The sequence below is a fragment of the Drosophila bipectinata genome, chromosome XL (assembly GCF_030179905.1).
Source record: "Drosophila bipectinata strain 14024-0381.07 chromosome XL, DbipHiC1v2, whole genome shotgun sequence".
Taxonomy (NCBI): domain Eukaryota; kingdom Metazoa; phylum Arthropoda; class Insecta; order Diptera; family Drosophilidae; genus Drosophila; species Drosophila bipectinata.
The window spans coordinates 9,096,101-9,112,899 of NC_091734.1; the positions used below are offsets into that span (position 1 = coordinate 9,096,101).

Consider the following 16,799-nt stretch of genomic DNA (forward strand, 5'->3'; position numbering starts at 1 on the left):
TATTATATATAGATGGGTTTTTTGTTCTTGACCCCAAAAAGAATACACAGAAGAGCAGATGTTTTCGTGTTGACCGCATCTAATGGTGCGTGCTACTGCCGTTTGCTTAGCCAGTTCTACCCTTCTCTTTCCCCAGCCCTGCTGCCTGTCTCTTTCTATTCTGATCGTCATTATCCTGAAGGCAATAATGACGATCGGGAGGTCTGGAGAATGAGACAGGCCAGCGAAATATATTCGAATTTGTATGGACAAAACACACTCCGCGCCGTTTAATGATAGTTATCAGTTTTGTCCGTCTGTCCGCCTGTCCGTCTATCCGCCTGTCCGTCTATCGAGCTTGTCTGGATCTGGATGAGTATCTGGATCGGAATCGGGTTTGGTTTAAGCCTGGCTTGCAGTTCAGTGGCAGGAGCTTACTTTTTTCTTCTGCTTTTGGCCCGCGACTACTCATCAAACAATTTTCAGTAAAAGTGAAAGAAAAGATGTTTAAAGTTCGAATTGGAAATGCTCTATTTTGGGGATTTTTTTTTAAATGTATTTACAAAAGAATAAAATAAATGGAACCAAAATGGAACTTCTTTTATTCTTTTATGAGAATTATATACAAAATTTACGCACACCATCTATGTTTCTAGAAGTTTCAAGAAGTTTCTGAATTATAAAATGTTTATAAATTATACATTAAGCTTTCGGATCTAGACAACAGCTTTTCATATCTAAATAAAATATTTAATTGAATTTTAACTGCTAGACATACGAATTCTAAAATAGTTTTTGCATATTTTCCATTAAAATTAAAGACTTCCCAAAAATAGAAAGTATTCTACAAGTTTACGTTCAAGATATAAAGAAAACTTCCTTTCATGTTTTAAGTTATGTTTTAATATATTTTTGTACTATAGCTTAAAAACTACACTTCCATAAGAAAACAAGAAAGGAAAGCTAACTTCGGGCGGAGCCGAAGTTTATATACCCTTGCAGCTAAAACCGGATATATATCGCAAACATCGGATATAGTTGGCCGATCCTTATGAGAATATGATAATATAACCCAATTTATTATAATACAAAAACCAAACCTAAAAATGTCCCAAACTTCTATCTTCAAAAACACAAAAGTTGGGTCATTTTCGATCGTTCAGTTATATGGCAGCTATAGGATATAGTCAGCCGATCCTTATGAAATTTGGCACGTCGTAATGGTTTGCCAAAAATAGCTCTCGTGTCAAATTTGAACTCTCTAACTCTAAAAACACCAAAGTTATACCATTTCCGATCAATCAGTTATATGGCAGCTATAGGATATAGTCGGCCGATCCGGGCCGTTCCGACTTATATACTGCGTGCAAAGGAAAGAAGGGTGTGTGCAAAGTTTCAAGACGATAGCTTTAAAACTGAGAGACTAGTTCGCGTAGAAACAGACAGACAGACAGACGGACAGACAGACGGACAGACAGACGGACAGACGGACATGCTCATATCAACTCAGGAGGTGATCCTGATCATGAATATATATACTTTATAGGGTCGGAGATGTCTCCTTCACTGCGTTGCACACTTTTGGACAAAATTATAATACCCTCTGCAAGGGTATAAAAATATATATCCCTATGGAAGAGCAAAATCGAAATCAGAAAGACATCCCCTTTGTTTGATTTGGAATGACGAGCTTAACTTTTGGGTTCACTTTTCTGGCCAAAGTTCAATGCGCCGTTGGCAGGTATCTGGTGGATGTATCTTTATCCCCCGGCCAGTATCTCCACGTATCTTAGTATCTTTGACTTTGACTTTGGGTCTTGGCTCCCCTATTTTGTGTCGAGTGGTGGATACTAAAGTGCATCTCTCGGGGCAAATGAAGAAAAAAATACATATACGGAGATATAAAGAAAAAGCAGCAGGAATTGAAGTAGCAACCCCTAGCAAATGAGCGTGTGTTTTCATTTTATTTGTGTGTGCCGTCGTTTTATTTTTCAGCTGGCAGATCAGGGAAAGGTAGAAGAATATATATGTATTTCCAAAATATATACATAGGTGTGTATGACTGTGTAGGGCAATGGCTGTCTAAGCCCGTGCCCCGTGTTTTTCCCTCGGCGATCTCAATACGGTCGCTTAAATACACCTGCCACGCGTCGCCATGGCTTTGTGGCACGATCGGTGGGGGGACGAGTCCTGGCTCCGGGGCACGGCAGGGCAGGTCTGAGGGGTGGGGTGTCGAGCGAGTCCTGCGCCTGATCCTGCATTTAATTAAAATATTAAACTACGAATGTGAGGAAGCCCAGAAATAGGGCGAAAGCAACAACTAGCAATTGCACTTTGGGAAAAACAAGGAGGTATTTTACTAATTTTAATAGAAATTTATTAAATATATTTTAGGAAAATTATTTTTAAGGAATAAAAGGTTTCAAGAAAAACCTACTTATAATTCAAACTAAGTATTTTTTTCAGTGCCCTGGCACGTGTAATATATATACATATATCCTATCCACTACTCCCCACCCCTTACCATTTCCCCCGACGATCCTTAGCAGGTCCTGGCCACGGAAACTCGTTTCAATTAACATTAAAAAACATTCATTTTTGCATTTCAAGTTTCGTTGGAAAAACGACGCACGCGTCGCTTTGCTTCTCTGATCAGGATATATATATATATGTGGACATATCCTGTTCCTGTCGCTGGAACCGGCCATCTCACTTGCACGCAATTAACGCACGCGCTGCTCCTTCATGTTGGTCGCCCCCTTTTTGGTCCTGTTTGATTGCTCCTGTTGACCGTTTTTCCCGTTCGCGGCCGGAACTATGCTTCATATCAAAGTAATTACGCATTTAAATCTTCCAAGCGTTGCAGGACCAGCGAAATAAAAAATAAAATAACAAAAACAAAACAAACCAAAAAAAAAGATATAGGCAAAAAGGATATTAAAAGTTGTTTACCGGTTGCCGAAGTTACAGGTTACAACGCTTACGGGGATGATTTCTTTTTTCGGTTTTTTTTGGGAAACAAAAATTACATAAAAAAGGAAATTATTATTACAGAGATGTTTTTGGGTTTTTGAAAAATATGAAAAATATTTTATCAATATTAAATACAGAAACTATACACTAATATTTGTTATTTTAAAAGAAACCCTCTAAGTTCCGGATATATGTAACTACTATATATTCCCAATCAAAAGTTCTTCTTAAAGTTTTTGAAACCTTTTCTAAAAATTTTCTAAAACCCTATAAGATTTTCTCAAGCTTTTAAATCCTTTTCACCCGCACATCCCACAGATCCTTTCAACCAAAAATAATCTTCAGCTACCGGTGATCATCATTATCATGATCATCTGCATATATGATCCCGAAGGTCCTGCAGCATAAGATTACACATCCGGATCAGGTAGAATCCGATACGATCGTAAGGATAATGATCGAGACTTAAGATCTCACCGGTCTTACAAGGACACGAGGCAAATCATATGAGCCCCGTAGATCTGCATGTAAGATCCATGTTGGCCCTAAAATCCTGACCAGGATTTGACTTTTGGCTTTTTGGCGAAAACAGAGAGATAAGAAAAGATGTTAGGAAAACAATAATTACACGCTCGTATCGATCGAGTCTATCAATCATTGCGCAAATGGATTCCACTTCAAAGGGACAGTGTCCTTTGGCCACAATAGATCATCCACAAGGATCCTTTAAGGACCCCATTCTCGGCATTTCACCAGCATTTCAACCTAGACATTTATCACCAGATAGTCACAATGCCCGTGAAACCAAATCGGAAAAATGCAAAAAAAATAAAATGGGAAAATTTGAATAGAAAGTCGGAAAAGGATGGCCAAAAATTTCGGCGACATTTTCGCCGAACAATGAACGTGTTAATGATGCCAAAATAATGGAACTCTATCCTGGAGCATTACAATGCACAAAATTTTGATAGATGCAGCATGCAAAAAAAAAAATTGAAAGAAAAAGGATAAAGGATGGCAAATGGAAATTGTCAAAGGATACAAAGTACACAGAGAAGCGCCGTCATGGTTTTGAAAAGGTTTTTGGGTTTTTCGGGGTTTTTGGTTTCGGTTTCGGGTTTTGATTTTGCATTTTTCTGATCGATTTTGTGGGTTTTTGTGGGGGTCCTGGGATTTTTGGCAAATGTTAATGTGCTACCGAATGGTTTTTGTGACCGATGATGGAAAATGCTGGCTGACTGACTGACTGGCAGACCGGCAGACTGACTGACTGGCTGGCTGGCAAAACAAAGGGAACGAGTTGAATTTTTGCAAAACAATAAAAATCCAACGCCGCCGACTTACACCTGGCCGCCAAATCGCTCTTACTCTTACCTTTACTTGTTCGGCTCTCTCTTTCTTTCACTCGATTAATGATCGTGACAAAATGAAGGAAAAGAGACGGTGGCCTGGCGGTAGAAAGAGTGCGATAGCTTGACTTTTGTGCAAAAGACCAAGCGGAAGTTGCAACTCTCGGCCGACAGCACGATCATCGTCGAATGGTTGATCGAATGCATCGATCGGCGATATTTTACAAATACAGTAATCACTCGGAAGTGGGAAGGGGTATACGCATTTTGGACTTGAGGTTTTTCTATAGAGTTTTGATGGAAATAGACTTTATTTTATAGCTTTATAGGTCTAATAGATTTAAGGTCTCCGAAGAAAGTTTATGAATATGATTGAATATCTTTATTATGGCAATTATGAATGTCTTTTTCATTTCCAAAAATAAAACTTGTATATATAATAGATATAAAGTACTTTTGTTTTGAGGTTTTTGGTAGTATTACATGGAATTTTAATGGACAAAGATTTTATTTTATAAGCTTTCTTGTTAAAGTCTTTGATAATAGTTAATGATAAGTCTGAAACGTTTCCTAATAATATATTTTAAGCTTGTTTTCTAATTAAAATTTTATATATACTAAAATATATTATATATATTTAAAGAATAGAGCAATAACACATAGATATGGGTTATAATAGAACCCATAAGGAAAACAAATTATGGTATAAAAAAAAAAGAAACATTTTTTGAAATTTAGTTAAAGATATTCCTTATACTATGTAGCTAAGATATTCCTACGTCTTTAAAACCTTCATAATAGGGTAACCCCTATATTAAATCATCGTGTTATAACCTATATCCACTGTACTTGATCAACTTTTCTATATATATATTTGTGTTGTCACATGTGGCGTGTTTTGGGTGAAAAAGTTGTGATCCTTTGATCATTTAATTAGAGGAATATGTGAAATTGTTCGAACACCTTCCAGGGCCAGACTCTGAATGGCTAATAAGTTGAGTGGCTAGCTGGTGGGGCGACTTTAGCAACTAAAGTCCAAGAGTCCTTAAAGGCAACGGCGGCGCTAATGAATAAAGGGGCGTGCGTGAGCTGCACATGAAATTGGCGGCCCTCAGATCGCGACTTTTGCTAAGTTAATTAACACGGAAATCAAATTTCTGGCATGCCAGCCCCCAGGAAGGAGCCACTCAGAACGAGTGCAGGCAATGAGTGAGTGATCGTTGAGTGAGTTTTGTGCCTGAGCCCTGAGCGATAGCCTGAGTGGGAACAGTTTACGGCGAGTGAGAGAAAGAGAGCAGCAACAGGGTAGCGGTTGCAACTACCTGTGGCCTAAGGCTTTCCTTACCTGCCACAGGTTACCTGTGCGCTCTAACCGGCAGACACTCTCTCTGCTGCTGCTGCTCTCTCTCTTGAGCCACTCTCTGGCTCTGGCCGAGAAAAGGGTACAAAACATGAGGGTTTAGGACGAAGGGACTCATTCTTGTGCAAGGTGTCTTGTGATCAAGTTCAGAAACCCTCAGCTCTGCTTTCTACAAAACTATATTTTTTTCTGTTTCGCCGTACGATCGACGACGACGTGCTTGTGTTTTTATCACAAAAGATTAAAAACAAAAAATAATTAAAAGAATTATTTAAGAAAAGTTTATAAACCATGTCATCGAGTGTGATCGATCTATTCCCCACCACAATCAACACGGCCAGCAAGGCCTTCCGCTATCAACACATCATGCCGGCGCCATCGCCCACTTCCAATCAGAATCAGAACCAAAACAGTCCGGCTCAGATCAAGACCCGGAAGTACACGCCACGCGGCATGGCTCTGGCATCGGCCGGATCCTCGCCGGCGCCCTACAACGTCGACCAGTCACAGTCCGTCCAGCGGCGGAATGCCCGGGAAAGGAATCGCGTCAAGCAGGTGAACAACAGCTTCGCCCGGCTGAGGCAGCACATCCCCCAGTCCATCATCGCCGACCTGACCAAGGGCGGTGGCCGGGGTCCGCACAAGAAGATCTCCAAGGTGGACACTCTGAGGATCGCCGTGGAGTACATACGCCGGCTGCAGGACCTGGTGGACGATCTGAACGGAGGCCCGAGCGTCAGCCAGACGGTGACCCAACTGCAGCTCTGCCTAGACGAGTCGAGCAGCCACAGCTCCGGTAGCAGCTCCTGCAGCTCTTCCGGTCACAACCTTTACTATCCAGCGAATCCTGCCGTCAATCCCCTCCAGCAACAGCAGCAGTTGCAGCGCCAGCAGTTCCCCCACCAGCCACTGACAGCCATCTCTCTGAACAGCAATGTGGCGGCCAGCAATAATGCGACAACAACTCCTGTGGGCATCACCGCCACATCCTGCCACTCGCCCACCTCCTCCTTCAACTCCAGCATGTCCTTCGACTCGGGCACCTACGAGGCAGCCCCCCAGCAGTTGGGCTCTCACCTGGACATTGATCTGGACACGGAAACCCACTCGCACTCGCACTCCCATTCCCAGCTGCAAATGAAATTCGAGCCGTACGAACACTTTCAACTGGACGAGGAGGACTGCACCCCGGATGACGAGGAGATCCTCGACTACATCTCCCTGTGGCAGGAGCAGTGATCCTCCTGCCCATGTCCTGTTCTCTTCTAGTCAATGTTGAGTTGAACCAAGTGCCTCAAATTGTAAATAATCACTCTCAGCCTTACACGATCATCCTAGAAAATATTCCATTTTTTTTTGTCGTCAACTTTATTTTAAGAGAATTTTTTTGAATAGTTTAAGACCACGAGACCAGTATAAATTAAAATTATTTATAAAATAATCAAATACATATTTTTTTTCGAAACATCATAACTAAGTTGTTGCCAAGAAAATAAAGCAAAAAAATCATAAACATAAAAACAAGTTTTTGTTTTGTGGAAAATATGGGGGTTATTGGTGGGCCCAGGCCCGCTTGTTATTTTAGCCAGGTTTATGCGGGTAGCACTTGGAGCCACTACCAAATGGCCATTAATTGCCTGGCTGATGGCTGGTGGCTTTTGGCCAGGATGTGCGGGCTGTAATGCAGATTGCACTGCCTGTGCATAATGTAGATCGTAACTGGTCGTCGAGTTATCCTCGTAAACCGTTAATACTAATCCCAAACAGCCAGATCAGCGTTAACCCTTCTACGGTCTCCGACTTGGCCATATAAATAATGTACCTTGGCTAACCCCAGGTATCCGGCCCCATTCAGGTAGTAAAGCCATAGCCCTTGAGTGCAAAGACACGTGCTATAATCTACAAGAATCTAGAATCTAAAGAGAAGTGATTGTCAGAGACGGGGGTGCTATTTTCTCAGCTATATCTTATCTAAAATAATTGTATTTGCTGTGCTAATTCGATTGAAATGCAAATTCTTAGGGAGATACGTCATTTTGGAGTAAAAATATAAAGAGAACATAGTTTAAGTGGGGGATTTCCCCGGGTGATACGATAATATATATAGATCTCATGAATTATTCAAAAAAGAAAAAATATCATTGAAGAGGAGCCTGTCTTTACTATTATTTTATAACCATTTATTTTATAATAATTTACTTTATCTACTAACCCAAGAGAATTCTTCATAGATCTTTCCATGAATATTTTCAAACATTTATCTTCATTGTGTCTCTTATATATCTAATCTATCTACTCTTCAATTATTAAATATATCAGTAAATCGAACTTTTGCAAATGAACTACATGATTTTGGAACATATCATAATGTTGAAAATGTATTATTTAAAATTCTTTCTAAAATACTTATACATCTTATAGATTTTTGTATAACAATAATACCTAGATATATAGAAATAGAAAACCAATGTAGAATTCATTCATATCAAACTATTTTTTATATAAAATATATATAGCCTTAATATTAAAACCTCAAACTACTTTTTAAAGATCAAAATTTAAATATTTCATTATAATATTCCCCCAAAAAAGGAATCCCCTTTCCTTTTCCCAGACTTTCCCTGAATTGAAGATGTGCCTGTTTATGTGTTTATTCTACAAATTGATGTCTTTATAATATAGTCTCCTTTGAGCACTACTTGGCACTTTCCATTTCCTAGACTTGACACAAAAAGAAAGCCTTTCTCCGTGGAACAAATCCTTCGCTCCCACGCACCCATATCCCAGATATAAGATCGTTGGAACAATAACCCCAAGACAGACAATAAATCACTTTGCATTAGAAAAACAAACGCCGAATAGAATACGGATCAGACTATATTTTGACACATTAAAGGGCAGCCCAGGACAAAAGGAGCCTCAATTGTCCTTGGGAACTGCAGCTCCTCCAGAGCCCTCTAGCCTTTTTTATTTTCTTCCCAATGTCAACGCTGACACTTGACAACTCAATGCAATTGTTGTCGGGGATCTCATGGAAATGGAAATGGGTTTTCCAAGGGATACACAAGGAATGTTCATATATGTACGTCGGGGAAGGCTTAGCCGGAAGAACTTTCACCTTTCCAAGGCACTACTGATATCCCCCACTGGGAATCTGACAAATGGCCATTTGATTTGGTTTGTTGCCCCCTTTTTTTGTCATTTTCCAGCTGCTTTTTGGCTTGAAATAAAAAGGATATATGTATGTTCTTTAATAGATTTCTTGGCGCGCCACTCCAGCAACATTGTGGCATTGAAACAAGAAAACAGAAAAAAAAATATATAAAAACAAACCGCCCGGCATCAATCAGGACCGAAAAATTTGACCAAATTATAGGCTCGACCAGAGGATTGATGGCCAGACGCAGTCCCAGTCCTGGCTCATAATTCAGCTCTTTAAGAAGTTGTTACTTGAAACATTTATTTTTACACCTAAGGCGCGATGCAAACGCCCCGATAGCCAATAAACAAAAAAATGAAAATAAAAAAGTAAAATAAAGTAACATAAAGCGTCGAACAACCAACAGGAAAAACCAAAACCCAACAAAATTAAAGGAAATTTATGAGAAAGGTTATGGAGAAACTAGAGATACTCTTTCAAAGAACAAGATTGGAAATACTTTAAGCTACTTAAACAAAACTAAAATTTAATAAATAAGACTTAAGTCAAGCCAATTTCAGTTTTAAATTTTAACTATTATATATATTGAATATTATAGTTTTAAATATAAAAATAGTCAGCGACTTCACACTTAACCCTCTTTAAAGAGGGTGTGTTTTAAAACCCTCGGTTTTAAGAAACATAAATCCTGTACTTTCTATTATTATTTTTTAAATATATTAAATTTTATTTTATTTATCCCTAGACTATCCTTATTTTTATAAAAATTTCACAACACCCTTTGAAAGAATATTAAACAGAACAAGGCAATCAAAAGAGGCCAAAAGTTGCAGGCGTCGTTCAGCCAGCGTTACCGATTTATTTGAATTTCAATAAGGTTTTTGGGGATGAGCTGGGGCTTAAGCCAAACTTTTAGTTTGTTTCTTATATGTTTTTTTTTTTTATTTTTTTGGCGGGGGTTCATTATCCTGTTATGCGGCGGCAGTGTCGGCTTTTTGGCCTTTCATCTCAAGGCGCACGCAAGGCATTTGAACTGGGGCGTTATTAATTAGCGTTATGAATTATTGATGCCTCCAGAGCCTCGGGTGGGGTCGCCCACACACTACCTATATACATATTTATTCTTTCGTTCTTTAAAAAAAATTAAAAAAAAAAAAAAAAACATTCTTAGCTCAAAGTTTTGGTAACTATTTGTAGCAGTGAGTTGATATCTTTATATTTTTATGTTGAGGGGCCAGAGAGGATGCATAAATCGCATCCAGCACTGCACGTACATCATCCAAAAGAGCTAAGAGCTCTCGAAGGGGCCTAAAGAGGGGAAAAATATATGTTCCAATTAGTGTTGGCCAAATGTGACAAGCCGGCCCAGCCAGGCGGAGAACAAGTCCTGCCTGAAACCCTGCCAGGCAAAAGTTATTTGAGTTGTCATATTAAGTTGTGATAAATGTAGTTACATACCAAATGTGATAACTCTGTCTCCGATTTCGATTCTGGACCTGGACCTGTGCGGACTTCTTGACTTTAGGTAGGCGCCATTACCTCTGCTTGGGTCTCTCTGTTTGGCTTGTCCTTCCCATGATGATGATCCGCGATCTTTTTCCCTCGTTTTTCCCTTATTCGGCGATCATTCAAAACGCTTTGTATTTTGCCCGGGGAATTCCTAGAGCTGGGCCTGTAGGTTTCAGTTTTTCGGGTTCGCGTTTTATGACCCACTACTCGGTGACCCTGACTTTGTTGACCTGGCCAAGGTTGACCTAGCTTAAGATTCCACCTGCCCGGAAAAGGGTTTACCTGTGGCCCAAAAACGGCCTAATAAGTAAAAACGGCGCCTGGACAATTGGTAAATCGCGGAAAATTCAGCCTCCTGCAAAAAAAATCCAGAACCAGGACTTCTCCGCCTAATCGCCAGTAAGTGTAATAATTTTTATGATATACCACCCAGTAGGGTTTTTCCTTCTTCCTGATCTTGTTAAGAAAAATAAACTCAAGGTGCCAAGTCTGAGGTCTGAATTACATTCGTAATCCCATAATAGGTGTGACCTCCTCAGAAGCACTTTAGTATTTATTTTGCCAGACCACCGTCACAGTCAAGTTCTGGGCTTTAACAACTATCTGATAATCCCATTAGAGCGTGCAACGAAAATAGAAAACACCAGCCTCTAATTGCCAGCCACTTGAGGCATAGTTTTTGGCCAAAAATTTTCACTAAATTCGACCATGACAACGATGACAAACCACTTCTGGTTAACACTCGTGCCCTTCTCACTTGTTTCTACTGCAACGAAAATCAAATTAAAATAAGAAAGAAATAAAATAATACGAAATACTATAAAATTGGACTACAGATCTCACATTGAAATTCCGAAACACGTAACACGAAGCGTCTGAGATGTTCTTTGATGGATTATATGGATTTTGCCCATAAAGTGACTGGGACTCGCAAACAATTAGTTTAAAGCACTGAAAGAAATATTTTTTATATTAAAATGTGTAATAAATAAATATTTGTAAAGATTATAATCTTGGAAAAAAATAATTCAATTTATAAGAATATCTTGAAAATGTATTTATAAATACTAAAGTACCTCTAGATTTTAAAACTTCAGAGATATATATTTTTTTTAATCTTTAAAAAACAGACAGAAAAACCAACCAATGGAAGCTATAACTTTTATTTTCTGCATGGCCTCTTGTTTTGGAACAACTGGCTTTAAATTAAGTTTAAGCCAGTAAATAAACTCTATAAAAATTATATATTTTTTAAAGAATATTCCCTCTTTTTCTTTCTGTGCATAAAAGACTGTGCGGCGAATAGTTTTGATGTCCTCTGGTCTCTGGTCTTCATCAATCTCTGCGGTGGCGTTGCTCGAGATTCCCGACTTTTGTCAAACACTCGCCCTGCAGTTTCTGCTACATGGATGTTGGATGTTGGTTGTGGGATGTGTGTTGTTGCTTTTTCTTTAGTGATCTTTTTATTTATTTGCATAAAATGCGAAAAACGCAAAACAAAGACAGAGCGACGCATCTGCAGTTGAGATTCTTTTTTTTTCTTCTTGATTTTTTTTTGTTTTTGTAGTTGCCCCAAAGGGGCCAAAATGGGCGGACAGAGCTGAACTGATCGATCGATGGTTGGTGTTGCTTTTGTTTTTGGCTGATTTTGTTGTTGTTGGGGCCGGGTCAGCTGGCCATAAATCATGATCTGTAATTACCCGTTGGCGCAGGATGCGGCATCTCCACATAAGCCACGCGTACAAAGAAAACCCGAGCCAAATGCCGAAAAAAAACCAAACTGATATCCCAAAAAAAAAAAAATACGCAACGTTCTAGAGTTCCTTTTCCAAGCAAAGAGTTCAAGAGTTTATCGGGCATGACCAAACATTATTCCTTTACTCCTTTTTTTGTTCATGAAAAGAATCCTGCCACTTTTGAATGTCGTTATGCCATTTAAGAATATTTGTTTTGACAGCCATGCCCGAGGATACTTTTGATCCTTTTGACTTTTCTGATGCAACTTAAGAGAGAGAGACAGATCCTTTCACTCCTTTGTGCGCCGACCGCAAATATTTAGATACAAAGATACTGCAGACACAAAGATACACATGTATCTATGGGATGCTTTGCTGTGAACAAACAAATGTGCGCCACTTCCACGAACTCTTCATCGATCTGTCTATATATTTTCGTAATTTTTCTATAGTTCTTCATTGCCTTTTTAGGTTTTTTTTTGTTTTATGGGCAACCGCAGTGTCTAAACCGCAATTTTAAATCATTTCCACAAATGAAATGCAGGCGGCGCTTACTCTTGAACATCTCTTGAATACTCTCTGGATACTCTGTAATTGAGTTGTTTGGATTAAGAAAGGGGTTTGTTTGCCCTTTAAAAGTATGAAAAATATTTTATATAATTTTTAAAAGTTATTAATTTTACAAAAATAAAGCTCTTTTTTTAGTTTTCAGAGTATTCCCTCTTCTTATTAAAAGCCCACAACATCGCTTCCTTTCCTGTTTTTTTTTGCACTGCTTTTGCTGTCTTGGCCAACCTCCCATTCCCCAAAAGCCAAAAGCAAAAGGCCCTCGAAACTGGCAGGTTTTGTCAATTATCAGGTGCAACCTCAGAGCTCGCGTGTGTCTTGCCCCTTATTGTTTTTTTTACATACATATTTTTTCTGATGCACTTGCATTTTTTTTTAAGCGTGCGAACTTTTCATTCATAAATGCATTCACCTTTTCTTAATGTTTTAAGCTGCTCCTTCGAGTCGTACATCTATTAAGAATCGGATAAGAATTGGCTGAGATATGGATATGACTCTAACCATATCTGAAAAACCCCATTTCGTAAGGGGTCTCCCCACAAAATTTCGAAAAAAATCTAACAAATATTTTGTTGCAGGGTTTTAATGCAGACTTGTTGGAAATCACTCCAGAAATCGTTTAAGGTATGCCGTTCGAGAATCGGATGAAAATTGGCTGAGATATGGCTATGACTCTGAGCTACATCTGAAAAACCCCATTTCACAAGGGGTCTCCCCTCAAAATTTGGAAAAAAATTTAAAAAATATTTTTTTTTTAAGGTTTTGATGCAGATTGGTAGCAAATCGATCCAGAAATCGTTTAAGGTATGCCGTTCGAGAATCGGATAAAAATTGGCTGAGATATGGCTATGACTCTGAGCTACATCTGAAAAACCCCATTTCACAAGAGGTCTCCCCTCAAAATTTGGAAAAAAATCTAAAAAATATTTTGTTGCAGGGTTTTGATGCAGATTGGTAGCAAATCGATCCAGAAATCGTTTAAGGTATGCCGTCCGAGAATCGGATGAAAATTGGCTGAGATATGGCTATGACTCTGAGCTACATCTGAAAATCCCCATTTCACAAGGGGTCTCCCCACAAAATTTGGAAAAAAATCTTACAAAAATTTTGTTGCAGGGTTTTGATGCAGATTGGTAGCAAATCGATCCAGAAATCGTTTAAGGTATGCCGTTCGAGAATCGGATGAAAATTGGCTGAGATATGGCTATGACTCTGAGCTACATCTGAAACCCCCCATTTCACAAGGGGTCTCCCCACAAAATTTGGAAAAAAATATAAAAAATATTTTGTTGCAGGGTTTTGATGCAGATTGGTAGCAAATCGACCCAGAATTCATTTAAGGTATGCCGTTCGAGAATCGGATGAAAATTGGCTGAGATATGGCTATGACTCTGAGCTACATCTGAAAAACCCCATTTCACAAGGGGTCTCCCCTCAAAATTTGGAAAAAAATATAAAAAATATTTTGTTGCAGGGTTTTGATGCAGATTGGTAGCAAATCGACCCAGAATTCATTTAAGGTATGCCGTTCGAGAATCGGATGAGAACTGGCTGAGATATGGCTATAACCTCGTGCCTTATATAGGCGAATATGAAAATCGGCCATTACATAACAAGGCCAAAAAATGTTAAAAAAAAATATAAAAAAAAAAGAATAACTTAAAAATTTTAATGAAGATTGGTGAGGAAACTATAATTAAATCGTTAAAAGTTCACTTATCAAGAATGGGATCAGATTTGGCTATGAAATAGACACTGCAGAAAGACAAAACTAGACAAATCTTGTAAGACAAATCATAATTTGCCAATTTCGAAAGGAAAATTTCAAGCCTGTATAGATAAAGTAGAGATTCCAAAACAAACTCGAAGCTGTATCGAATGAGTTTCGAATGAGTGTTGGGAAAACTTCCCACTGAGCAGAGCTGATTCGAGTGAAATTAATTTCACATTTGCATTGGAAGGCGGTGTCAATATTTGGACTGGCCATGAAATTCATGGCCAACAGTTTAGTTCTGGTTGCAAGGTCAAGACGAGTTGCAGCAACCAGATGGCTACTATAAGTACATTTTTTGGCCAGCTGTTGCAGGGATTCGTTGCACAGTAGCAGGGACTACTGTTTGTGTATTTTTGCTATTTTTTTCACGGCCGTGGCTAATTTTTTCAGGGCTTCCACTGACGGACACTGTAGAAAAATAGAATTTTCCAGCTTGGCATGTGCCCGTTCGGACACTCGGGCGCTCAGGTTACCGAAACCAGATTTGGCTTCTTTATTTTATTTTATATATAATTTTTGGTGTAATCTGGTGGAGATTTTTTTTTCATTTTATTATTCTTGACTAATGGCCATGATCAAAAGGTAATTGAAATCGCCTCAATTCGCTGGCCACCCAAAAACGTAATTGCACCATAATTTTGATCCCATTTTAATGACTTTATTTATCCAAAGTTGCTGGCCAGCTGCAGGATGGATTGGATGGATGAGATTCTCCACTCGGTTGCTTGCCAGAGTCTTCAGTCTTCCGTCCTCAGATTTCAAGACAATTGAAATGCCCCTTTCAGTTCGCAAATTGCATTTTAATCAGCTCTATTGTGTATAATTAAAATGTGTTTAGCGCATTTCCTGTGGGGTCCCCCTTTAACTTTTTTTTGCAGCTTTCAACTAGCTTGAAATGAAGTTATCAACACTTTGACCACGAATTTCCATTCATCTTGTATTGTTTTGGACGGGAGGGCCTTTCAGCTCCGACGACTAATTGGCCTGGGATCGCATGACAGCCACGCGTGTCCCTTGAAAGGAGATCGGGGATGGCATTTAAATAGCCGGCGAGCACGCAAATAGCTCGAGCTCGAGCTGAAGTCCATGGATCGGGGATCGATGCCCGAAACAGAGATCTCTCTCAAGTCCCGGAGAAAGCATCCAAGCACAAAATTAAACCAATTAAGCTGAACCAAAAAAAAAAAATTTCAAGCTTAAGCCTCAGAAGAGTTTTTATAAAAAATATCTAAAGATATTTATCTAAAGAGTATTATTTTCAATTTATCTACCCTGCAGTACCTCCCACAAAAACCATGTAGTTTATACAGACGCCTACGTATCTATTCCCTTGATCCTCAAGTCTTTCATATTTTTTTTTGCCATTATGAAGGTTGATCATTAGGCCGCATAAATGGCAATTAAAGACGGCGAGAAAGACGAAGTGAGAGATCGAAAACAAAACAATATGTTTCCCCTCGATGGAGGCGGGGGGACTCAATATCCACTGACCTTTAAAACACAAAAAATAAGAAGGAAAGAAAAGATTCTAGGGTAACGATACGTGGACGGTGTAAATTTCCACAAACTGCGATGACCAAACACAAAAAAAAATATGAAATTATTAAAACTACAAGGTACGAGAGCCTCTTATCCTTCGTCCTTTTTGTGTGTGCGTCTGGCTAGATGCGCTGGCAGATAAACCAAATGGAGAAATAATATTGTATATGAGGAAAAAAAAAGTAAGGGCTATTAACGACCGCAGGATCGGGCCAGGATCGCTGCAGGAGCGTAGAAATAAAAACGTCAAGTCACGGGGGAGAATATCTTCCTTTTTTTTCGTTGTTGTATTTGTGAAGGTGTTAGAGAACTGGCCGCGTTAAATAAGTCATAAATTTCATTGACTTTATCCTGGAAGTCTATCAATTTTTCATATTTACCGCCATTGTCCTTTATAATCCTTTTGGGGGCCAGCTCACTTATGCGGGATCCTCGGTATCGGTTGCCTTGTAATTGTCAGATTCAATGGAATCAAGTCGCATAAATCGTAGGACTTAGGGCACCCAAAATTAAGATACTTATCGCCTTCAATACGAGTGCTGCTCGATTTCAAGGCTGTGTGGTCTGTTCTGGTTCTGAACTTTTTAATATAATATTGTATCTTCCTCGTCTGATGGGGATAAGTACGAGTACCACTAAGTACTCTGTAAGATTTCTGTCTCCCAAAAAAAAAGGTTAAAATCGGCTTAGCATTTTTTTGGAGGACAACAGCTCAGCTGGGACTTAGTTGGGTATAATTTTTGGACTCTCAGGTGGGTCTTAGCTGGGCAGATGTATTTTTTAAGTTTTTATTTTTTACTCTATCAAGTTTAAAAGGGTTTATGGTCAGAAAAATCAGAATAAGTTGACCTTT

The 16,799-nt window shown here is 39.0% G+C and overlaps 1 protein-coding gene across 1 annotated transcript; it reads left to right on the forward strand.

The window, feature by feature from the left end:
- Window positions 1-5,795: 5,795 nt before the first annotated feature.
- sc (achaete-scute family bHLH transcription factor scute) lies at window positions 5,796-7,069 on the forward strand. Its single transcript, XM_017251065.2, has one exon. The coding sequence runs from the start codon at window positions 5,953-5,955 to the stop codon at window positions 6,898-6,900; it is 948 nt and encodes a 315-aa protein (XP_017106554.2). The 5' UTR covers window positions 5,796-5,952; the 3' UTR covers window positions 6,901-7,069.
- Window positions 7,070-16,799: the final 9,730 nt, after the last annotated feature.

Excerpts from the sequence above, each read along its gene's own strand:
- sc (XM_017251065.2), top strand. The coding sequence starts at position 5,953 with ATGTCATCGAGTGTGATCGATCTATTCCCCACCACAATCAACACGGCC.